The sequence below is a fragment of the Salvelinus sp. IW2-2015 genome, linkage group LG6.1, assembly GCF_002910315.2.
Source record: "Salvelinus sp. IW2-2015 linkage group LG6.1, ASM291031v2, whole genome shotgun sequence".
Lineage (NCBI taxonomy): Eukaryota > Metazoa > Chordata > Actinopteri > Salmoniformes > Salmonidae > Salvelinus > Salvelinus sp. IW2-2015.
The window spans coordinates 15,606,453-15,631,164 of record NC_036845.1 but is presented as its reverse complement, the minus strand read 5'-3'; the positions used below and the strand labels follow the sequence as shown (position 1 = coordinate 15,631,164).

Genomic DNA, 24,712 nt, shown 5'->3' with positions numbered 1-24,712 from the left:
TATGGAAAGATGCGATCAGAAAGCTGACGAATGGAAGCTGTTCCTGAGTGGTCATTTCGGTAATAGTGGCTAAAACAAACATTGCACGATATCAACCCTCCATATACGGTCTCCTTTGGTTGGGGCAACAAACTGCTTATGCACCGAACAAATACTTTTAAAGAAATGTCCATGCTGTAGCATTACAACGCAGACTTTCCTCGGCGTTTTCAGCTCGAGGTAAGTTGTTAAAGAAAAAAGACCTGAGTGAGCGAGGTGGCGAAAGATCTTGCTCTAGCGGTAGTAACGTTAGTAGTAGCTAGCATGTACTTTGTTTAAATGGCCTCCCCGGTCTGCGCAATGTGTATTGTTTAGCAGACAATGGGTAAATTGTAAACCGAACATATTAATTAACACAMATACATGCACATTTGTCATTGGGGTCGTTCCGATGTGTGAACGGTGTGCATTGTTGTAATTCGGGCTAGCTTTGGGTTGCTCGTGCTGAATGGAATTTAGCAGATTAAGCTAACGTTAGTTAGGCTACCTAACATAGTTTCGCTGACGCCGTGTATCGTACATTATTTTGTAATTAACATAACCACTGTTCCCATACACCGTATATGCGCTGTGTTTTACTAATTTATATTCGTTTGAGAACTTATTTTGCTACAACATTGCGTTYGGGCGTGGGGCTCGTTTGTAAACGTTCGTGGGTTGTCGGTACTATAAATGGTACCTAGTTATATTTTACTCATGTCATGACATAAGATCACGATGGCTCAATGGCTTGTGGACAAAGGGTGATTGTTGGCACTCGTCTCCGTTGTAGGAGTCAAAAGGGGTCGTGTACACTACACTTGGGGGATTTCATCCCTGCGATGCGTGCTCCTTTTCATTTGTTTCAAATGATAGCCTGATACAATGTTGCAACTGACACCCCCTTGCAACATGCTGTCGTCGTTCCTATGTCTCTATTTTTTTGGTGACCTTGTATGGCCAAGTGCATTCAAAATGTAACAATAGGCTGCAAGATGGTGGGTAACCATAAGAGCGCAGAAGGCAGTTGGGGTTTCATCCAGGTACATTAACATGCCCATTACGAGCTAGCTAGGTATATTTATCATGATGTCCAGGGTGATTGACTTGTGCAACCTCAAGTCAAGAATTCCATTGTTCAACTTCAATCGCACGTGATTTGTATGAATCATCTCCTCTGACAACATTGTGATAGCTTGGACTATTCCTTTTCAATTATTTATCAGGATATAGCCTAGGTTCCAGGTATGAACGTGTAAAAATGACATTTGGTTATATTAGATGTATTTAGGGATGGCTCCTTTAGCTAGTRCTTTTAGCTAATTATTTTGTTTTGCAACAGAACACTGTGTGAAATGCTTGATTCATGCTGCTATAATAGGACGTGAGTGGATTTCCAGTCATCTATGGTGGCCGTGTGTGCACTCTCTAGCTATTTAAAGAGCACATGTTCCCGTGGATGGCGTGGGAGATTCTCTCTGGTGCCTTGTGTCTGATATGATTCAGTAGGCTATGTTCCTACTCTCTCTCTCAGTACAGTCAGCATCAGATAAAACTGCATCTTAGCATGCCATTGCGCTGAAGTTATTCTTGCCAATCATTGTGCTTTCTTTCCTCGGGTGGTTTGACCTTTTTAGTTCTTGAACTATTGGTAGTTGGCTTACATTCATCAAATGCCAAACTAATCTGAAGTCATGTTGTGAGCTGCCCATTTCAGGCAAGCCTAAGGTGCATGAGTTACAGAAAGGTAATTGTTTTGTCAAATGGTTTTAGGGCAGTACAGTGCTCTTGTAGAAATGCACATCAGAACCTGTCGGCTCTGATTCAGTCTCTAATAGTTCTCTTGTTGGACAGTCATTTTAGCAGCATACCCTGTGTACTATTCCATCTTTGCAAATGGCAATGGCTAACATTTAGTTTAGATGACTCGTGTAAATAAATGGTATGCTAATTGATTGATAGAATATGCTGCTCTCCTACAGTTGCACATGTGACTGGGAGTCAAGAAAAGCACTGTTCATAAGCCTCCCTGGGTGATTGATGACTGGTTGAGATGGCTAGAGTCATGATTACGACAGTCTGCTGTTTGGGATCTGAACAAATCCTCATAGAAGTGAGAATTTGTGTAGGCCCACTGTGACTGCTGCAAACTGTCCTGTCCTCACCAGAGCCAAACTGTGGCCTATGGTGGAACAGTTTCAAAATGGAATGATGTCTTGTTTTCCATGTGTTGGCAAATGTGTGAGCATTTTGACTAGTGTTGCCAGTAATGCATACTTTGAGTTTTTTGTGTGTGTGTCAGTTTCCAATGTCTACTCTCATGCAGGTAATTCAAATTCATTGTTATTGCCCTCTATGCTCCCACTTTTATCAGCCCGAATCTTCTCGCTCTGGAACATCTCTAGTCGGGTTGAACTTGTACTGGCATGTGTCCACTAAAGATCTACGGTCACCACAATCCTGTCTTCAGGCACATTGACCTATCACCTTTGTGCTGCAGTTTCACTACAAGAAGTTGCACATTGTTTTCACTCTGAAACGATGCCCCCTTTTTACACTCTAGGACATGTTTCAGTTTGCGCTCTTATTGGTGTCATCCCTCTGATATTTTGGCATTTCTGACAAAACCTAGTCCATGATAACCCTGGGGTGACTGAACTGAGTGATTTCCCCCCCCCCCCCACCCMCACACACACAGTTGGTTCTGAGCATTACTTTCCTGTTATGGGAACCAGAGCACGTTTCATCACTTAGGATCTCATTATCAACAGGCAGCAAAAAAGTAAATACCTCTCAAAGATAGAATACCGTAGGTCCTATAGAGGTAGGCATGTTACTGTAAATAGATGTCACGATGTGTCACACACAGGTTCCCCTGGCATGTGCCTTCAGTTCCTTATCGGAAATGGTAGGGTTGGTATTTATTTTTCTGTCATGAAAAAAGCCATGCGCCCAACCTTTTATGGGAAACTGTCTTCTGAGAGGAAGTCGTATCCTTTTACTGTCAATGGTTATAACTCACCACATAGCCTAGGCCACAGATTTAGAGAACCGCAAACCAGTGCAGATTAAGTTTCAAGTTTTAATGTCACGTGCACTAGTACAGTGAAATGCCTTTCTTGCAAGCTCCAAACCCAACAATGCAGTTATCAATGTAGTACTAAAAATGACAAAGAAAGAAGCTATATAGAGTCAGTTCCAATACCATATTTACAATGTGCAGGGATACTGGAGTGTTAGTTATGTATAGGAGTGAAGTGATTTAGGCATCAGGATATATAATTAACAGAGTAGCAGCAGCATAAATGCTGAGTGAATGTGTGTGGAGTCAGTATAAATGTGTATGTTGGAGAGTCCTGTGAGTGTGTATAGACAGTGCAAAAATAAAAGGGTTAACTCAGTCAATCCTTGAAGCTATTCTGTTAGGTATTTAGCAGTCTTATGGCTTGGGTATAGAAGCTGTTCAGGATCCTGTTGGTGTCAGACTTGATGCACCAGTACCACTTGCTGTGTGGAAGCAGAGAGAACAKTCTATAGCTTGGGTGGCTGGAGCCTAACAATTTTCCGGGCCTTCCTTTCACACCACCTGATATAGGTCCTAAGAGCTGCTGCAGGATTTTCAGAAAGTAATTGCGAAGGATAAAATGAAAAGGCATGTATGCACAAAATAGAATTCAGCCTAGCCCTATTACATGTTTTTCTATCTTTAGCATTTCACCAGAATTCCACCCTTGCAGGATTTGATGTTGCAGTAATCCTACTGCGTTCTGCATCAAGGCATTTGTCACTCAATGTCAGTACATGGATGTTTCGTTTGCATGCCACATTGTGAGGATTTAAAGCTGAGGTGCCATCTCTCTCACCAGAGACTACATCTGAATGAACCTATAATGGCTAGCCATTCACACTGTGTTAGTAAACTTGTGGGAGGGKTTTTCTAACGTGGTTGGGAGGGGTTAARCCCTCTCCTCTCTCATACCACAAGACAGTCTGCTGCATTAGTCAAGTCAATAGAGAACTTCTGGAGAGACCCAGGTATAGTCATGCAGTTTCAGGGATTATTGAGAACTAATGTATTTTCTACTGTATGACACATTGACAGAATTTTGGTCAGAATCGTAGCGTCGGAATTATGCAACTCAAGATGTATATTTTGCTAGTGGCCTGGAAGAACATCAAGACCATATCAGTTTGAGAGTCTTGCGTCCTTGTGGTCACATTTCTGTCCAACACCACTTAACGTGCCTATCGTGATCTGATGTTATCTGATTAGCTTTTTGTCTCTGTGTTCTTCCTGCAGAGCTCCAGCATGTCTAAGCGGCGCTCTTTGGAGAGGGGGGCCGGAGAGACCTCGGGCAGGGCCAGCAAGCTCCTCTGTCCTGGAATAGCTGGAAGCAACGCCAAGAGGGCAGGTCCTTTTGTCCTGGGTAAGAGAKGGGGTTTACTCAGGGGCAGAAAAGGGGGAAGGTTGTCTTCTTACAACTGTGTGTGTGCAGGAAACTAGGGAAGAGGTGGGGGGATTCAGTTAGCTTGAGGCAAGAATATGAAGAATTTTTAACATTGGGTAGATGGCTCAGAATCTATTAAGCAAAGTTGCTGTTTCTTCAATCTTTTCAGRAAATGKAAACTGTTTACTTTGTGAAACGTTAGCATAAGACTTCTGCTGTCTGCTAGATGACGTGTAAGAAAACGTTATGTTAGGGGGGGTTGAAGTTTGCATGCCTCCTAATGGTTTGCATTAGGGCACACACACTCCTTACCKTTTGGTCATGCAGCTGTTGCCACTTCTTCCTTACAGGGCCTCGTTTGGGGAACTCGCCCGTGCCAAGCATAGTGCAGTGTCTGGCCAGGAAGGATGGGACGGATGACTTCTACCAGCTAAAGGTGAGTGGACACACTCGCACTGTTTCTTTTGAATGATTTATTTTCACTGTTTGATGGAGATKAATTAGTGTCTACAAACAGCTAGTTAGCTACAGTGTCCCAATAGCCTTTTGAACTTTGACCTTCCTAAACAGACGTCTTTGTTAGTGTTCAGTTATTCCTTTACGGCCCTATTTGAGTGGAGCAGCCTGCGCTTGCTTGGGCAGAAGACAAACTGTAGAGGCAATTTGTTTATTGGGGCAATCCAATAATCTGTTTTACACACCAGGTGTTTTAGGAGGAAGAGTGAAAAAGTGGCCTGTCACCTGAGTGTGTTGACTGTAGTATGTAGGGATGTGTTTTTGCGCTGAATAAAATGAAACCAGCATGAAAAAACATCAGTTTATTTKAGTAAATACTTAATTAACATTTTTTTTATTTATTTTTTATTCTTAAAACTGCATTGTTGTTTAAGTGCTTGTAAGYAAGAGTTTCACTGTTGTATTTGGCGCATGTTACAAATAAAATTTGATTTGATGTGCCAAATATGCAGGCCTGTTTTGTCCCCTCTGGCTCTCAACCCCCTCTTCCTAAGTTCTTTCCCAAGGCCTAGATCAGCTGCTGGGGTCAGCTGTTATGGTACATCTTTAGGCATTGTTGTGGGGTGACGACTTCATGTGGTTCAYTGTTCAGGGATTTCTCYCCAGTCCCAGAGCGTCTGTGCTCGTGACCTCGGGGTCAAATTCATTAGGCGACACAGTAGTAAGATGTTTTGCTATGGGAAACCAAAAACCAAGTGTTTCTTATTGGACAAATCTAGGTAGGCCCTCCCTGTTTCAGTCAGTTTTCTTCCTTTTGGTGCCTAATGAACACGACCTTGCTGCTGCTTTCTGTTGTAGATCCTGACGCTGGAGGAGCGGGCAGACGCGGCCGGGGAGACCCAGGAGGAGAGGCAGGGGAAGATGCTGCTGCACACCGAGTACTCCCTCCTCTCGCTGCTCCATAACCAGGATGGAGTGGTGCACCACCATGGCCTGTTCCAGGTAAATTTACTTGGTGCACCACAAACTTTCAGGTACATCGCTTGGCGCTGCAGCCAATTGTAATGTCTTTCAATGATGAGAACTTCACAGACCTGTACTGAATTATTGTGATTGTACATTATTCTTTCTGATGAGARACTTGCATAGTTTTCTACCRGCCTCCCAAAGACACCCCTTCAGGGAAAAACATTMTATTCACASCCCCTCCCTACCAACCGCACTGCACAATTCAAGTCCAGTGGAGCTTAGAGATACTTCTGTAGAGATATTGAAGCACTTCTCTTCTTTTTTTTTCAAGCATTCACTTTCCCAGCCGTCCACTCTCACAGTGACTCAGCCCTCCCGCCCTTCCCATATCTTTATAACTTTGTTATTGTTCCATCTGTCGCCTCTCTTTCACAACCCTATTTCTCCTCGACACGCTCTTCCTAGAATAGCTACATTGAGCCGTGCGGCTGCGGCGTGATTCATTCAAGGCTACAAYGGTATTGATTGGTTTGTTATAGTTCCGTCTCCAAGCGGACCAGTTAATAATGATTTGTCTCAGAAAGCCTTTAGAGGCCCAGCCATCTAAATCTGGACAAACCAATACCATTGGGGACGAGGACAGTGGCTCGCTCTGAGGTGAATAGAGAAGAATGACCTTTGTTTTTCATCTCAACCCCCCCCCCCCCAGATTGTGTTCTATTCACATTGGAGATGGGATGGTTGTACACAGATCACTGAGCCCTGTCATCTCCTCCACTGTTCTCTCTCTCTCATAGCTGATTGAAGCTAGTGTGCAATTTCACTCGGCAATGGAAGAGGTGATGGCTTATGACACATGTGATTTGGAAGCCGTTCAATTGTCATGTCTTTTGTCAGAATCCATATTATTTCTTACATGCTTCTAAAGAGATGTCCCAGAGTTGTATTGTTCATGGCACACCGTAGCAAAATGTTTTGCAAAAGAAAACCATCGTTTTATTGGACAACATTTAATTCTTTTTCGTGGCCTTTTGTTTTGTGCTTACTGAACACTACCCATATCAACAGATTGTAACACGCACAGATAAAGGATACGGTCTCCTCTCTAATCACCCTAACCAACCCACTCTCTCTCCCCTGTCCACTTTAGGACCGGGCGTACGAGATTGTGGAGGATCCGGAGGCCAACAATGGAAAGGTGCGCCGACTGAAGAAGCGGATCTGCCTGGTGCTGGACTGCCTCTGTGCGCACGACTTCAGCGACAAGACTGCGGACCTCATCAACCTGCAGCACTACGTCATCAAGGAGAAGCGGCTGAGCGAGCGCGAGGCCATTGTCATCTTCTACGATGTGGTGCGCGTAGTGGAGGCCCTGCACAAGGTGAGACTGACCAACAAAACACGTACAGCACGTTTGAGGGGATCAGTTTGAGGAAGACAAGGTGCAGAATCGCTAATCATGATCACAATGCGTTTGCCTAATTATTTGGAATGTGAGGTGATTTGTAGATCAGTGATTCAACTCAGTCCGACTCAGTAGCTGTTTTGAACATGTTCGAAACAGTCTAAATCCATCTGCTTCTTGACTAGTGTTCAGTCTGCTACATACTTTGCAGATTTCCCAGACTTTTCATTATCTGGTGGCCAGTTGTTTTGGAAGTTTAATGATTTGTAGATCAGATTATCTGGTCAGTGCCTACTGCCTTCACAGGCTGACCTTCATGATCAAGTAATTGGTCACTGACTTGACTGTATAGTCCTCTAGAGCCAAGATGACGCATAGCTTTGACAATTTGTTTTTGAAAGATGTATTATGTAAGTGTGTTTTCTTTACGGTCTCCAACTTAAGTCTTGGGCATGTTCAGACAAGTCAAAATGTTGTTACATTTTTGTTATGTAGCCCCTCCGATGAGTCATCATCCAAGCTAAACTGCTCTTATAGAGCAGTAACAGCATTGACTTGAGTTGCTTTTGTTCCAGTGCTTCATTCAACAGCAGTCTGACGGTAACATATTTGATCTGTCTCTACCTCTTTCACCCTGCAGAAAAACATTGTGCACMGAGACCTGAAGCTTGGAAACATGGTGCTGAACAAACGGTAAGGACTCAGTCACGCTTTCATATTTGGTTCAGCCTTGCGAGATGCCCCATTCAGTGTGTATCCAGTGTGCAACTGGCCTTCAACCCGAGCAGGGTCAATACCTCGCAGCCTCAAGGAAGAGACAGATATCCCAGCCCAGTTCCYCTTCACCCATCTTTCTTTCTCTTGCTCTCTACATCTTTCTCTCCCCCCTCTCTCACGTACGAGTCAGTGACTCATTCCCTGTGGTCGGGTTTTGGAAGGCAGTGATGGGAACCTAGCGAGGAAAAAGAGGGTGAAGAACGTGCCCTCTTACTTTGTTCTCTCTGGAAGAGGGGGGGGGGGGGTGGTGGAACTGCACATGGTTGGAACTCTGGCTCGAGTGCACATCAGGTCACAGTGTGACCTGAATTTTATTGAATAAAATTACAGACTGAGCTTCAAAATGGTACATCATACACTGTAGTTGGAGAAAACATGGAAGTAATGCTGGTTTAAGTTAATAACCTTATCCCGTTTAGGAGAAAAGGGCATTCAAACATTTAGCTGCGATTTTCACGTGCTCCACATTAATCCTTGGAAAACGTATATTTAGAAAAGGAACACTTTCACCAAATTGCCAAAATGAATTCTCTACATTATCTCACCAAGTTCCCTGATTAGGCAAACCATTAACAGTATTAAATTGCCTATTGTTGTATAATAAAAAAACTTTTCACATTGAACTACAGTGCTGCTTTGTTTTAAACCCATTAAGCCTTAAGACCCAACCAAGAATTCACGTGACTGTGAAAATATTTCAAGATTAAAATATTTGATTAACTTCAAGTGCTAAAGGTAGTAGCCTAAAATCAGAGACCTTAACACAAGGGCTTAGGTAAAACACTATCTAGGCTTTTATCATGAGATCCTTTGAGTGACTTTTGTTCAAGTTATGATATGAACAAACTGAACATATTTCTATCTTGCCCTTTGGAGCAGGACGTGTAATTGTCTATGGCCTTTTCATTGCAAAATTTCTGATCTTCTCAAAAATATGTTTGCTGGGTTTTGTCCAGTCCAAGGGATGCTTGCTCATCTCTGGGAGGAAGGACATCATCGTTGCGCAGCAGCTGAAATCTAGTTCSATCAGAGTGAAAACTCCATGGCCACAACACCAGGCTCCAGACAATTTTAAGCTGTAAAGGAGAAAGGCAGACACATAGATGAGGCATTAAAACCTTGCATACCAGCAATAACATTCTTTGAACCCCGAGCAATAAGCTCAAGTACAAAGAAAAAATACCTGAAGTGCTGCTTGTTCGTCTCCTTACACTGCTGAAAGACAAATTCCAGAACAATAGGTAAAAAAAACWACGAATGAATTCATCTCCWATAGCTTGTTATTGCCTGTTACTAAAATGCCCTGTACACACAACAACTGGTTTCCAGCGAAACAATGGCATTGCAGACATTACAAGATAACCAGCTAATAATTAGCAGTAGGCTATATGTATATGGTATTCATCTTGCCTAAACAGACTTACCATGGTTACTCCATTGATTTATTTATTTTTGTCCGACTCAAGTCGCCCTAAAAAACAATGCAATATTCTCTACAAGCCAGAATGTTGAATGAAATTATATTTACACTTTACCGGTTGTATATGCTGTTGATAGGAGATGGGGTATCCGCAGGATAGTGATGTGTACCTGACTATTTGCTGTGCCGGTAGTTTCTGTCACTTGTAACGTTATTTTCAATCTCTTGACGCATTACACGTGAAACACGATGTAAACAATAACCAAATGTAACCGGAATGTTGTCGTCTGACACGTTCCCTCACAATCAGCTGGAAGTGTTTGCGGTTTGGTTAGTCTTGGCCATATTGTGCAAGTGTTTCATGTGCGAATTGCATCCGTTTTGAAAATAACAACTGGAAATACAGACAGCGTACTAAAGGTTGATAACACTTCCCTGTGTATATTATGTATGAAATTACCTCTGACATAGGGACAACATCGGCGGACAACCGGTAAAGTAAGTTGAAATAAAGTTGGTTCATCATTCTGACTTTTTAATGGGACTGTTMGGGAATGCTGAGCCTACATGTTAGAGATGAGTGTGTAACTATTTCACTCTCGAATTCTAAACGAGGCTAGTATTAAGCTAGTTGAACATGTGTAGATAGCTAGTTATTTAGCCATTTAATGTGTCCCTGTCACTTAACTTGTGGTTTGATTAGCTTGCTATTCGATTAGCATTCGCACCACAGTGGCTATTTTCGGTAGCTAGTTAGTTAAACATAATAAACTGACAAACATATTATCGTCATGACTTTGTACACCAGCAATCAACTAACTGCAGAATGCAACTGGCCATCTCAGCTAGCTAGCTGCCYATTAYGTTACCTGTATGCAACTGTCTAGCTAGCTAACRATGAAAAATATTTTTTTTTATACAGTGGAGACGATAACTATCTCTATTTTAACTGTAAGCTCTTAACTGTTAGAATATGATTCACGACAGACATAAAAAAAAAATATATCCTTCCCACTCTGTTTAAAGCAGACTGCTTTTGCCACAGAAGAAAGAGCTGTGTCGATACCAGCAGCTGYATTCAGCACCACTCTGTTATTTAAAGCTGTAGCTACACTTTGCAAGTTGTCATTGATAAATCAGTCAATATAAAGGAGTTTACAAATATCTGCCGTAGCAGAGAGGACGTGACAGGGAAGCCTTGAGTGACAGGATTTGCTATTTCTTGGGAATGACCCACCCCCTCTATCTCAACCAATCATGGCTAGGCAATATCCTGTATTTTCTCCAGGGCGAAAACGCTTCGTGATTTCACATTTTATATATATTTACAGGTTACGTACGAGTTTCTTATTAAGAAAGTAAACATTTTCAAAAAGCCACTTCTGCGAGAGAAAAAATGCATTTAGAAGAAAAAACCCGAAATGTTTTACTTTTGAATCCCTCTCCTGTGAAGTAGGAAACTGTCAAACGCCCAGCTTCAAGAATCGGGGCACATATGCGCGGAGTGTGTGTGTGTGAACGGAGTGCATGCTAGTGAGGACGTGGGGGGTTGTGCACTAGTGATCTGGGAACAAATCAATAGTTGCATATCGAAGACACATTTCAGTTGAATCCCCCTTTCCATATCAAAATATTATTTTTGACGGTATTGTATCGTTTTGACAATATCGCAATATTGTTTTCGTGCTAGTTTGCTGTACCTGCAYCAAAACGGAARCATTTTTCCTTCATAGATAGTTATCCATTTTGTAAATAGGGAGACAATTTGTTTTCAGCACTTATTTCCATGGCTGATCAGAACTCATACTCATCCTCTCGCTTGTCCCTCTGTAGCAGATATATGTTTGGAACATTGAATTGCAATAAAATCCCAGTATTGAATCGCAATACATATCGTATCGGCACCTAAATATCATATTGTGAGGTCCCTGTCAAATCCCAGCCTTATTKTGCACCCAGAGCCTCTCAAAACCCTGCTGGAATTATTATTATTTTTAGACAGGTTTTATATATTTTTTTTTAAATTAAGAGTGAATGTGTATTTAGCTGTTTTTATCTTGAGCCCATGAAATGTAGGAGTATGCTAGTGACTTTAACTGATCAACGGTGCAGGCTTTTTCAATTCCTCCTCTTGGCTCCACGTGCTCATATAGTATGTCTATGTGTAGACTATTAAACAATTGAGTGTGGCATATTCATGGGTCTGAATGAGTTTCATTCATGCATACACATTCATATCTAAATATTAGTGCCCATACATCACCTAAAAGCATATTAGCCACTGCAAGGAAGTGTTTACTACCTCAATTCCTTCTCTCTCCCTCTCCCCCCATTACACACGAACATACTGTGCATCCCAATCCTGGTCAATTTAAGGCTTGATGATTAGTTGAATTAAGCCAAAACAAGTGGGCAACCCTTTGGATCCTCAGGACCAGGATTGGGAAACACTGCTGTACTCACTGGGAACTGAGCCGGCCGGTGCCCGTAATGGTGAGCGCTGCAAAARACCAGTGCAATTTTTGTACCATATATTGCTATTTTGTTTGTGCTGTATAGATCAAACACTTGGCTCTGCTGTTGGCATCACACAATTTAGAATGACCATTCTATTTATATGGTTGGAATACAGTGGGCACTTGGAATGYGGTTTTGTTTGGTATGACAACTAATGGAAAAGGGGACGAGTTGGTTATGACAGTAGGAACCAAAGTGTTGGTCAGGGTTTCCCATGGGACCCTAATTMGATTTAAATAGGTACATTCAGACAGAATTTAATATTCTTCGTATTTTCCTCTCTGATTATGAGAACAAGCTGTTGTACAACCAATGCTGATATACTCCAACAGGTACAAGGCTGTATTAGAGCAAAAGTTTGCTCAGTGGAGTTAGCTAAATTCAGCAGCTTGGTAAGACCAACAAACTAATGTTTTGCAGAGAGCAAGTTACACAAATGAATAACAGAAAATGTGGATTTATATAAGTGAATAGCTACATCGTTCATGTTTGGACAAATCTGTTGAGAGCTTTCTGTTCTGTCAATGCATGCRTTGGTTGGTTGGTTGTTTAGCAACATAATAAAGGCGTGCGCAACTATGGAGGGGGGAATAGAAGGGGTTGGCTTAGGAATGACAACATGTAAGCTATATTTCGTCTCTGTTTATWAAAATTTGCACCATGAGCAATTGTCTCAAATACTTTGTTAGTTATTGGTTAGCTAGCTATTGAATTTTATTTTTTATTTTTACTATATTAGCATTGACATGATCAGTCAAGACGTATCAATAACAAGATGAAACRAGCCACTTACGATTCCCCACATGGCAGTTTCTTATTCTTTCTAGCAATCTGGCCATCCAGAATTTCAACAACACGCTGACTTCTGCACTATGGCAGCGTGCACATCATTTTCGTGACGTTGTCAGCTAACCCATCTATAGTGAATCTAGAACGATATCGCAGCCTCTTGCGATGTGGATGTCAATATCGCAATTTTAGATTAATCCCTAGTGAGCACCATTCGGCAGCCGTAGTGGTGATGAAACAGTGTTTTGTTCTGGCCGGTGGGGCTGCTGCACGGAATGGAGCAGACGAGTGGAACACTGTCCCAGCTGGAGACAAAAGGAGAGGCCTGCCAAAGGCCCTCCATAGCTCAGGGCTGACTCACCATGGACACACACGTCTCTCACTCACTCACTCTCTCTCACACACACCCAGCCCTCTATTTACTTTCCCTCCCTCTGTCTGTCAGGAGCCTTTTTTTCTCTCACACAAACTGTCTTTGCTCGTTACTCTTTCTGTTTTTCATGATTCCTTTCTTCCATTCCCTGTCATTGTCTTCCTTTTTTTTGTCTTTCGCCTTTGCTCTACATGTTTCACGTGTCATCGCTGAGTGTGCATGCATACTGTATGGGGGATGGAGAGAGATGTATGGAGGAAGGCCTCATCCAGATTTGGGATATGCAACAAACCATTTTACACCAGACACTTGTACATGTGTGAAACAGGACACATGTAAGCACCCCCTATTTGATCTTGAATCACTGTGCACTTTTACCACCCTGTGAAGTTCATAACTTATTTCATCTGTTGCCTAATAAACTCCATGCTTTCCCCAGTCCTAGTGGTAGGACGACACAACATAGCCTATCATCGTGTGAATCCAAGTTTACATCGATATAATTGCTATTATATAAATATTTTTGTTTAAAGGCTGCCATTTCTCGCATAATTAATTTTAGACACAAAAAGAACCAACCGTGTCGAACAAACAAATTGCATGCCGACATTTAAAAATGTACCTGCATTTCCTGTTTCCATCAGCACGGTCGTTACTTTTATTTTTTATGGTTCCKGTCAGTTATCTGTTTGAAATGGTAATTTATCCACTTGGAATGGATGGAATGAGGCTGTTATTGCATCTTGCCAGCAAGTTGTTTTAAATAGCTGGTGTTTTGTAGGTTAGTAATTCTTAAATTAACTGTTACATTGCGGGTGTACTTTAGGGTTGTAAGATGTTTGGTTGATTGCAAACTAGCATTTAGAGGCTGCACTTGTCAGGTCATCCCTCTCTCTCTCTCGCCCGTCTCTGCACAGTCTTTAGACTGAGTTGCGAATAGTGCTTGTTTGTCAGCATGCTTCAGTCAGCTGACACTTGACACTGACKGTGACATCAACCTCTGCATGTATTCCCACTGACTGTGCTSAAGATTAGTTTACACCTGTACAATCTTCTTCCCTTCACCAACTTCTCCCCGTCCTGCAAAGTTCAGTGTGCTGTATCATTGTCAGGAGTTTGCTTATGCTGGAAATAAACTTTGCAAATCAACATTTTAAAAGGGTTTGTTTGGTGGTGCCGGGTTCAAAATGATACTAAAAGCTGTTCCTATTTTTGTAATGTTGCTTTTTTACTTATTTGTGAAGTCCATCTGTGTTTAAAACTGGAAAGTGAAGTTGACTTTTTTATAATGTAAATTGTGTTTGATGGGACAGTAGTCATGCACAGGTAAATCCCCCCAAATGTTTGAGAGAAATCCTTGACCTCACCACACTGTTCTGTTGTTTTTCCGAAAATATAAATATATCATCTCAAATATGGCTTCAATTGAGGGACACTCCTGCTGAATTTTTTWAAATGTGTTTGTAGTTTATTTTTTGTGCAATTTGTTGAGCTTCATGTGGAGCCAGCGGATGCCATATTCAACCCCTTTTCCCATCAGTCAAGTTATTTTGGGCAGGATGGGGGGGGGGGTCACTGGGGATGTGGAGGTTTCTGGTTTCCTGTCTCCTGGGATCACATGACCAGAAAGTGGAGACTGTGTGGTTCTTTTGGTCCCTCCAGTCCTAAGGGTCTCTCTCACGAGGCGAACACGCTATCTCATTCATGGAGAGGATACAGAGTAAGAATAGCAACCGCAGTTGTGTGATGCATGCAGGCAAAAGAAAGGCCCCCTTCATAAAGTAGCTTTTTATCGAGAGCCCTTCAAGCGTCACCTCCTGTCATTGAGAATTTCAAAAGGCTACTGTATTATAGACGACTCATGTTCACAAATCATTTTGAACAGCCTCACATGGTAGACTGTAGACAAAGGTTTCCTCTTCAAAAATGTTTTTACAATGTGGCATTTTTTTCACATAAATTAAACTTAGCCTAAATGTGGCCTTCTGTCTGTGTGAGCAGAATGTGAACTGCATACAGTGTGCAAGTGAGAGAGAATAGGGGAAGCTGCATTGCCCTCGGTCCTTGGAGAAAGGGGATGTGGGTGAGAACGTGATCTTGAGTAGACCAAGGTTCTAAATTGCAGTTGTGATTGTGTGCATGCTTGCGCGTGTGGGTGGACTTAAGGTTGTGTGCACTTTTCCTTATGTGCTTTGCATACACATTCGTCAACCCAATGGCATGCCGGATTAGTCATCGAGATAATTATCCCTAACCACAGGTTGACTCACATGTTTGTCAGTGTAGCCTTTTTTAAATTTCCTCTTTCTCTCTACATGTTCTGGAAAGGATGGAGATACTGTATGAAGGCCTACCATTAAAACCTGCATGCCCCCCCCCCCCCACAACACACACGCACAAACACAGTTTATCTACGATGACTCATGCAAACATCTGATAGGCCTATGATGTTTCCACAGAAACCAATATGATGTCCCTAGCAACGGTGCTTGAGTGCCAGACTGTCTGGAGTTTACCCTGTCTCTAGATATCACTGTCCTCCTGGTATTGGAGTTGTCCCTTCAACTGGTGGTGGTGATCGTCTTGTTTCTTTGAAACTTCCTCTGGTTTCTTTTAAGATGATGCAAAAGAGTCCATAATGCTTTGGTCAGATAACTGTGATAGTCAAATTAAGCAGTGGGTGAACTCTGCCTCCCACGTCAGCCAGCATCTATTTAATTATTTCACGAAGCATCGTGTGTCTCACAGGCCTACCAAACACTTATTTTTTTTGTGATGACGAAGCAAACTTTAACAATCAGGAAGTGGAGTAGAGTTTCCTGGGTCATATTCATTAGGGCAGTGGTTCCCAAACTTGTTATAGTCCCGTACCCCTTCAAACATTCAACCTCCAGCTGCGTACCCCCTCTAGCACCAGGGTCAGCGCACTCTCAAATGTTGTTTTTTGCCGTCATTGTAAGCCTGCCACACACACGCTATAYGATACATTTAATAAACATAAGAATGAGTGAGTTTGTCACAACCTGGCTCGTGGGAAGTGACAGAGCTCTTTATAGGACCGGGGCACAAATAATATAATAATTTTGCTCTTTATTTAGCCATTTTACATATAAAACCTTATTTGGTCATCAAATTGTGAATGATACATCAGATTCACAACTGTCGGTGTCCATGCTACCTGGGCTAACAACAAATGTAGAATTACTGATGCTAGTATTGGATGTGCTCATGGAAGCAGAACAACTTGTCGTCGACAGGTGCAGGTGTAATACTGCTTGTAATATAGTACTACCATTAGAGCTGGTGGTACGTGTCTATGGACGTGGGCCTCAATTATTATTWWTTTTTTTACCATTTTCAAGCAAACGGAATGAGCAGCAGCTACGTTTGGCTACATACGGACTGTTAGTGGAATTCCCGCGAGAGAGTGACGGTTAATGTGATTGGATGTTAATTATTTGACTAGACTACATGTATTTGACATTGTGTTATTTCGCTGAACACTAGATGGYTTTATTTTGGGCAGTGAAACGAGGCTACTCAGGCGGGGGGGAATATAAATGGACTGTTTGAAAATGTGAAGAGAATTTTGTAATTTTTTTGTGAATGTGAATCACATTTTTATTTGGCGTTCCCCTGTTTGGGAATACCTGCATTAGGGCATACTGTGCTGCATTTGTGTCTTTCGCTCAGTTTCTGACTTATTTTTATTTTTTTTATTATCTACTGAATATGACCCTGCTGTGTGTTGGTGTCTCTACCCTAGAACTCATCGGATTACCATCACCAACTTCTGCCTGGGCAAGCACCTGGTGAGTGAGGACGACCTGCTGAAGGACCAGCGAGGAAGTCCAGCCTACATCAGCCCTGACGTACTGAGTGGTGAGGACACACACACAGACACACACAGATGGCATGTGAAGGGAAAGGAGAAGGAAGTTCTCTATCAGTCTGTCACRAATGCTACTGACTGATGCCAAACACAATCGCATAACAGTTGAATTGAAACTTCCATATCTCCATGCTTACTTTATGTAACAAGAGGATGCAAATCATGTAGGCCTATTGATTTCCAAGGGTAATTCACATGTTATTTTTGCAATGTGGTTTGACTGATAAGCTCCTGTTATATATTTTACTGTTCTGTTGAAAGGAAGGGTCAGCCTAGTTTAATCTGGGTCGAGCTGGGAATCTGCGAGTCAGTCAGGAGGTTTGTGTAATGTTTGGCAGTCCACTGTTGGTTTTTCCGGTTATTAGGCAACACAGCCTATTTTGCAAACTTGGAACATTTAGTGAAGGCTGAAAATATCTCAAGGCATTTTTTTAAATTTGATTTATTGACTTGATCATCTCAGTTGCATGATGTTCTCTCGTRATAAGCCATGTATTGGGGTATGTGGTGTTGATTTGTTTGGTTTTATTGCAAACATGTTACTGTGCTACATTTTGCTATTMGTTTAATCGCTTGCTGCAGAGACGGCACACAATATTCCGTCACTCAGTAGTTTGTGCACGAACTTCATGCGTACACTGAGGTTCTAACCATTTGAAAAGTTATTCTCAGCCCTACGGTCTAGACACGATTGGCGGGAAATGTGTGAAAAGAGCAGATTTGGCTGGTGTTTGCTTCCCCTCTCTCCATTAAAACACAGAACCTAGGCATATATGAGCGGAACATTGACAAGTTGAAAGCAGAGCAATGAAACTGACCTCCAGTGAGTCACACTGATGACTCACCGAGAGGGGAAACTACTCCCAACCCCTCCCCCCCTGTGTGTGTGTGTGTGTGTGTGTGTCAACTGCATTACCATTATTGCCCCATGGGCGGAGGGAGGGAAGCAACTGCCGCCACCTTTATAACAACACTTGCCTCTGGTTTTAAAGCAGAGCACCATGCTCAATGCTCCTCCCTTACCATCACTGGCTTCTGACTCATCATGCCTTTACTGTTTCATAGGTTTAAGAATAAATGAGGTACGGTATTGCCAGATGTGGTTGGGAATTTCTTGGAAAGATGAGCCGAGATCTGCAGTTGGAGAGTGATAGTCACATTGTCTTCTGTTTGTGTTCCATTGGTTAATCATTTGTTTTGTGGTTGATAATGAGTTTCTGGGTATTATGTATGGTTGTAGAGGAGGACAGTGGGTTGAGGAGTAACAGCAAACGATGTTTGTGGTTGAATTAAGATTCGAGAGTGTGATTGTACTGGTGCRTGTACGYATGATATGTAAGCCTATATGCAAAACATGTTTTTAAGGAAGCGTCATTTTCTCAGTTGCAAAAAGTCRAACATTAACCAGGTTTCCATCCAAACTTTTTATGCGAGTACATGTCAGATACAAAATGTCAYAACAGGCCTGATGGAAACGGTAAACTTTCAAAATGTCAACATGTTTTTTTGGTCAACTTTCCAAATGTCGGCAAAACAAAAAAATCTCTTTTTTTTCAAAAATTTTTTGTCAGGAAAATTAATTATGTGTGAAATGCTGGTTGAAATGCTTTTATGCTCATTAATATAATAACGTATCGATAACTTGGGCGAAGACGTGTGGTTCTCCCACTGACTTCCCACAATGACCGCATGCAGTTTATTAGGCTACAGATGAAATAAATGATTAACTTCACAGGATGGTGAAAGTGCATAATGATGAGCTTGATGCTCCTTTCCAATAAATATCAAGTGTCTTATTCTCGTGTCAATATTGTCGATGCTTGGCTGCCGTTTGACAAATAAAAACTCACGCTATTTTTTTGTTGTCCAGAACAATAATCTCATGTAGGCTGTCGCCAATTGTATAGAGACCTAGCTCGTGAAACATTTTAAATGACTCTATTAATGTTTCTTTTGCAGGCCGGCCATACCACGGTAAGCCCAGTGACATGTGGGCCCTTGGCGTGGTGCTGTTCACCATGCTCTACGGCCAGTTCCCCTTCTACGACAGCATACCTCAAGAACTATTCCGCAAGATCAAGGCTGCAGAGTACTCCATCCAGAGTAGGTCAACATACAACCCCCCCCCCCCCCCCCCCACAATACTGTACCACACATCCCATACAAAACCACACAAGTATTATTGCTCCATGCACCCCCATACAGAGTTGCGTGCTACATGTCGTATAACACCTTCCATCCCATACAGCGCCACACAGGCATTATTCAAGGCCCTTTTTATACTGCGTTGGTGTGAATTGGAAGTCGCTACAATGATGCTTATCATGACAGTTGGTCTACTCAAGGACTTTGKCAGACTTGCACAGTAGTTCTGAACTAATAGTAATATATGCCATTTAGCAGATGCTTTTATCCTAAAGTGACTTAGTCATGCATGCATACATTTTACGTACAGGTGGTCCTGGGAAATCCAACCCACTATCCTGGCGTTGCAAACGCTACGCTATACCAACTAGGCTACAGAGGACCATGCTCTTGTTGGTTCCTCCTTGTATTATTCAACAGTTTCGCCTTCTGGTACTGAAGGCCATAAATATAACCCTTCCCCCTTTCTCTTTCCTCCCTCTCCCCTCAGGGACGGGCGTGTGTCAGAGAACACTGTGTGTCTTATACGGAAGCTGCTGGTGCTAGACCACCAGCAGAGGCTGACCGCTGCCGAGGTCCTGGAGTCTCTCAGCGGCATTATTGCCTCATGGTAAGTCCCGCCCCCTGGTGGACAGGGAGAGAACTGTAGATATTGGCAGTAGTGGTTTATGGTTGAAAAAGTGCTTAACAATATATTCACATCTGGTGTAAGAGTATCATCTATAATGCCATCAAGATGTTGAACTTGGTGCAACATAGCGTAAWAGGTTAATTTAAACGCTGCACAATAGAATCATCAGTCAACCCTTGCTGTGTCGATAAACTCTATTTTGTGTGTGTGCTTTGTAGGCAGTCAGTATCCTCTTTGACTGGACCTCTTCAGGTTGTACCGGACATCGATGACCAGATCAGCCACCCAGAGCATCTCCAGGAGGTGAGATCCCTGTGGTCAACAACCCCTTGACCCTCCTTCAGCCTTTAGCATTAGCGCATGGCTAATCYTYAGAACTTCAGCTCACCTAAAGCCTTCTGGGGAACAGAGCCAAATGCTCCTCCCTTACTGACTGGTGCCTGATGAACAAGACCCAGTGTGTAACTAACTGATAAGCATCTGTCTCTCTATCCCAGGTGAAAATGACGGAGGAGTCGTCGCAGTACGAGTTTGAGAACTACATGCGCCAGCAGCTGCTGCTGGCCGAGGAGAAGAACACTATTCACGAGGCCAAGGCCAGTTTCCTCGCCAAACGCCAGTTCAGCGCCATCCCGCCCGTGCGGCGCCTGGGCCACGATGCCACACCCGTCAGCCCTCTGGACGCAGCCATCCTGGCCCAGCGCTTCCTCCGGAAGTAGCCCCTTCACCCATCACCTTGCCCTCAAGGGGACAAGTGGGTTGGGGAACACAAGGGTTGTGTCGGGAAGGTACCCTGAAACTGAGAATATCTATGGGAGCTTAGCCCAACCCTCCCTTGGGTAGAGGGGTCCCTAGCTGTGGGGAGTTAGGTAGGTGGAGTGGGAATAGACATGGGGGGAGGGGGGGGCAGAACTGATCACTCACCTGACAACCTCTCATAGTTTTCACACTTCAAGTCTGGGTGTCGGTGGTGTGCACAGCAATGGCTTAGATGGAGAATCTGAAGATCTCAACCAAAGGCTCCCACTGAACCCCCCACCTCAGCCAGCCAGCTATGGGCACATATGGACTCAGCCAGCCAGCTATGGGCACATATGGACTCAGCCAGCCAGCTATGGGCACATATGGACTCAGCCAGCCAGCTATGGGCACATATGGACTCAGCCAAACAGCTATGGGCACATATGGACTCGTACAGGCCAGGGGGATACCAGACACGCATGTGTGTGTTTGTACATGAAAAGCCCCCCCTCCCATTTGTTTCCCTCTGCTGAGACCTGGCCATTGCCCTCCTACCTACCCCCAATTATTCTTGAAACCCTGAGCAATACAGGGCCAGAAGAACCATGTAGCAACCTTCCTCTAACCTCCCCCTCAACTCTCCAAACTGAGATCACTTGATCATGGACGTAATTCACTCTCTTTAGTTTCCTCATAACCAAAATGATCTGGACTAGTCCCGTCTCTAAACTGACGACTTCAAATCTACCTCTCTCAATCTTTATTTTTTATTTTATTTTTTGTGTGCATTTTACACCATGTCCACCATTCTCGGAAAACAAGGAATTGTCGGGGTAGTGTTGTCACCGTAGACAGAAAGCATTACTATGTTTTGGTGCATAAAGGTTTGGAATGTGGAATATGAATAAGCTTTTTTCCTTATGACTAATAAGTAGCATTCTACACTTCTATCTATTCTACATTGAAAATGCTAACTATCAAAGGGTGGCCAAAATCGCCTACTTCTGTCTTTAAGTCTAGCAGATTGCATTGTTTTCTTGCTTTTGCTCTCACCCCCTGTGGAACCATTTTTTTGCATTTAGGTGTCAAGTACCTGGAAGAGCTGGATGGGGCGACGTTTATTAGATGTTTCATGTTGATCCTCTCTCGTTATTGCTGTTCTAATTGGCATCTTTGATTAATAATCATGACGTGGACACTATCATTTTTTGGGGGTGAGAAATCATGGCCCGTCTTAACTGATTGTTAGCCAAGGAAATGATACCTCCCCCACGTTCACCACTGAACAACTTCCAGGTATTCAACTTCCCATTTATCCCGTGACATCATCATTGTGAGACAGGTATTGGGCATGAATGTGAATGAATGGTAATCCCAGTGATTGTCAGTGTGTAGATAAGTGTGATTTGGGCCAGGGGTGTATTAGACAAAGCCAGGGCCTTTTCAGTGGTAGGTGCAGACTAGAGCCACGTTATTTAAGCCCAGTGAGTCAGTGCAGACCCTTAAACTAGCCATCCTTCCCAATCTGTTTATCTTGCCTGCCTCAGTTGCTTGCACACACTGAGAACATACAGGCTTTTCAAAACTGGCTGGACTGAATGTGTCCGCTATGAAAGATGGGCATCCCTCWTTTTGCCCCTGTCTTAGTCGTGAATGCTCTAGTGCGTAGCAAAGTTTAAAAATCAAACAAAACCGCGATGATCATAGCTCTCAAGCCCGTTTAGCTGTTGTAAGTTATATTGTAGTAGCTGATCATGAAAGACTTACTATAATGTTGATAGTGATAATTGAATAGTGTAATATTTCATAGAGAAACTCAACAATGAGGTTGTCTCAGTCGCGTTACGCACATTCTTAAGCTTCCCTCTGCTGGCGGTGCCGTAGTGGTGCCAAACGTGATCAATCCAATCATTCTGCACAGAGGCTAACGGCTGTTTCGTCTAAAGTGCACTAGTGTCCTGGAAATACGATGACATTGCTAAAGTAGGCAAGTAGGGAAAATGTTTGCCATTATGTCGGCAAATTTACTTTAGACAGATGGCAATGTTGTCATTTGTTAGCAAAGTTTGTCAAAAATAGCTAGCAATGTTGCTAAGCTACTAACTCGTGAAYAATATTAGTCATCTGTTCACATAAGCTTACCCATCTTTATGGGTATTCGCATTGCTTAGACCTTCACCCTATTTATAACCAAACTGATCACATGGGTAGAAACTTGAGTCAGTTTCGTCCTATTTCATTGTATATTGTCTTTTTCCTCAATTTCATTTATGTTTATTTTGTTATTTATTCACTGTCCATTTTCAGGCATCAAATCTATTTTCCATTTTAGCTTTAAGCAAGAAGTTTTCTGGTTCCATTTGTTTCTCCAAACTTGAGCCGCCATTGCARTTTTTTCTCTCTCAGCCCATCTTCATTAAAGATCTCTTTTTATAATTGTTTACCATTGCCACACACTCGTGGTCGATTTAAGCTACACTAATAATGAAACTGACTCTGCATAGTTCTATTTTTTACACAAATAATCGTGCATTATGATGATTTATGGTAGTGATCTGTTTATTACCCGAATCCAAGTTCTGTTTGTGCCGTTTTGCCAACTCCTGTTGCCTTGACAATGACTAGCACAAACAGATCTGGGACCATGCCAACTGTTTATCGCCCCATACCAGACTTTTGGTCAGTATGTAAATATAAAACCATCATTACAGCGACAACACCAGTAGAGCTTCCATCTAGTGGAACGATACCAGCTCTGATCAGGGGTACATTCAGTAAGGTGAAATGTTGCAGATAGGAATGTGTTGAATAGAACTGACATGATTCCAAATTCAACATGACAGGAAATCATATCTTCATCTGAACGTTTTGTGTGTTGAATAGAACTGACATGATTCCAAATTCAACATGACAGGAAATCATATCTTCATCTGAACGTTTTGTAACATTGCACACTCCTGAACAACCCCGCTTTAACACAAATTCTATATAGACATGCATTAGAGGCAATGCTAGCCACCACATTTGGGAAAAGAAAAAATAAATAAATGTAATGAGATTTTGAGATGTTAGCTTTTTTCCCACCTCAATGTGAATTTCTGGGTATAAAAGCAGTATTGTAGTTGATAGTGTGTCAGTAGTTCATGAGAAAAGGGTATTTTGTGAATACCACAGCCYTTGCTGAAGTTGAAGGCAAATTTGTGATCCCGTCGTACTTGAGGGTGACCATAACCCACTATTGGATATAAATATGTAGGTTTATTAGGTATCTGTAGCATTATCAAGATAGTGTTCACATTTGGCTGTTAGAATTGTCCCATTTGTCTATGAAAGTTGTCCCCTTCATATAAGTTTTGTGGACTGAAATCACCATACGAAGCATGATGTTGAGCTCTTTGTAAAATGTGATTTTGCATGATTWTTWTTTTWTTTTTTTGAACTTGCGGTGGTCCCACAATTATAATTGCCTGAAATCAACCAACCAGGAAGAATTGGGAATTTGAGTCTTACAGAAAAACCTAATGTTTTTCATTTAATGAACATTCAACTTAAGTTTTCATTTTTACTATAATTCAAAAATATGGGAAATGTCTGTCAGTTTAACGATGTATTTGATTTGCTGAATATTTCAACTGGAAAATAGATGATGGTGTATGATGTGGTGGTAAAAGTTTAAAAAATGGTTGAAAACCAGCAGGATTTGTTGTAAGCTGCTTTGTTGGATATGGGCATCTAATACAAAAACCTGGCTAATTGTACAGAGATGAGAAAAAAAGTTTGTATAAAAGACATATTTTTGTACTTCATCAAATCTCTACATGCATGTCAGCAATAAACTTTGATATGGAAAAGTACACTATTCCTACCATTTTTTTTATTTCATGTGAAACTTTGAATGTTGACAATACTTCCTGTCATTGCCAGTAGGTGGAGTACTTTCTCAAAGAATAGAAATGCATTTGCTCTATGTATAACCAAGAACACCAGATATTGTGTAGTAATGATGATAATGACCCCAAGTGTTGAATCCTAAATCGTCAATGAAACCCTATGTATTCAGTTCACCAAATGGAAAGGAATGGTTATCTTCCTATAGTTATTACTCTTCAGTCTGTCTCATGCCGTTACAGA

The 24,712-nt window shown here is 42.2% G+C and overlaps 1 protein-coding gene across 1 annotated transcript; it reads left to right on the top strand.

Annotated features, from left to right (window-relative positions):
* Positions 1-24,435, top strand: LOC111965198 (serine/threonine-protein kinase 40). The gene is made up of 11 exons (XM_023989233.2): positions 1-219; positions 4,319-4,445; positions 4,817-4,902; positions 5,781-5,924; positions 7,042-7,272; positions 7,937-7,989; positions 16,939-17,054; positions 19,024-19,171; positions 19,700-19,819; positions 20,059-20,143; positions 20,338-24,435. Exons 2-11 carry the CDS (start codon positions 4,328-4,330, stop codon positions 20,557-20,559), a joined length of 1,323 nt encoding a protein of 440 aa, XP_023845001.1. The 5' UTR covers positions 1-219; positions 4,319-4,327; the 3' UTR covers positions 20,560-24,435.
* Positions 24,436-24,712: the final 277 nt, after the last annotated feature.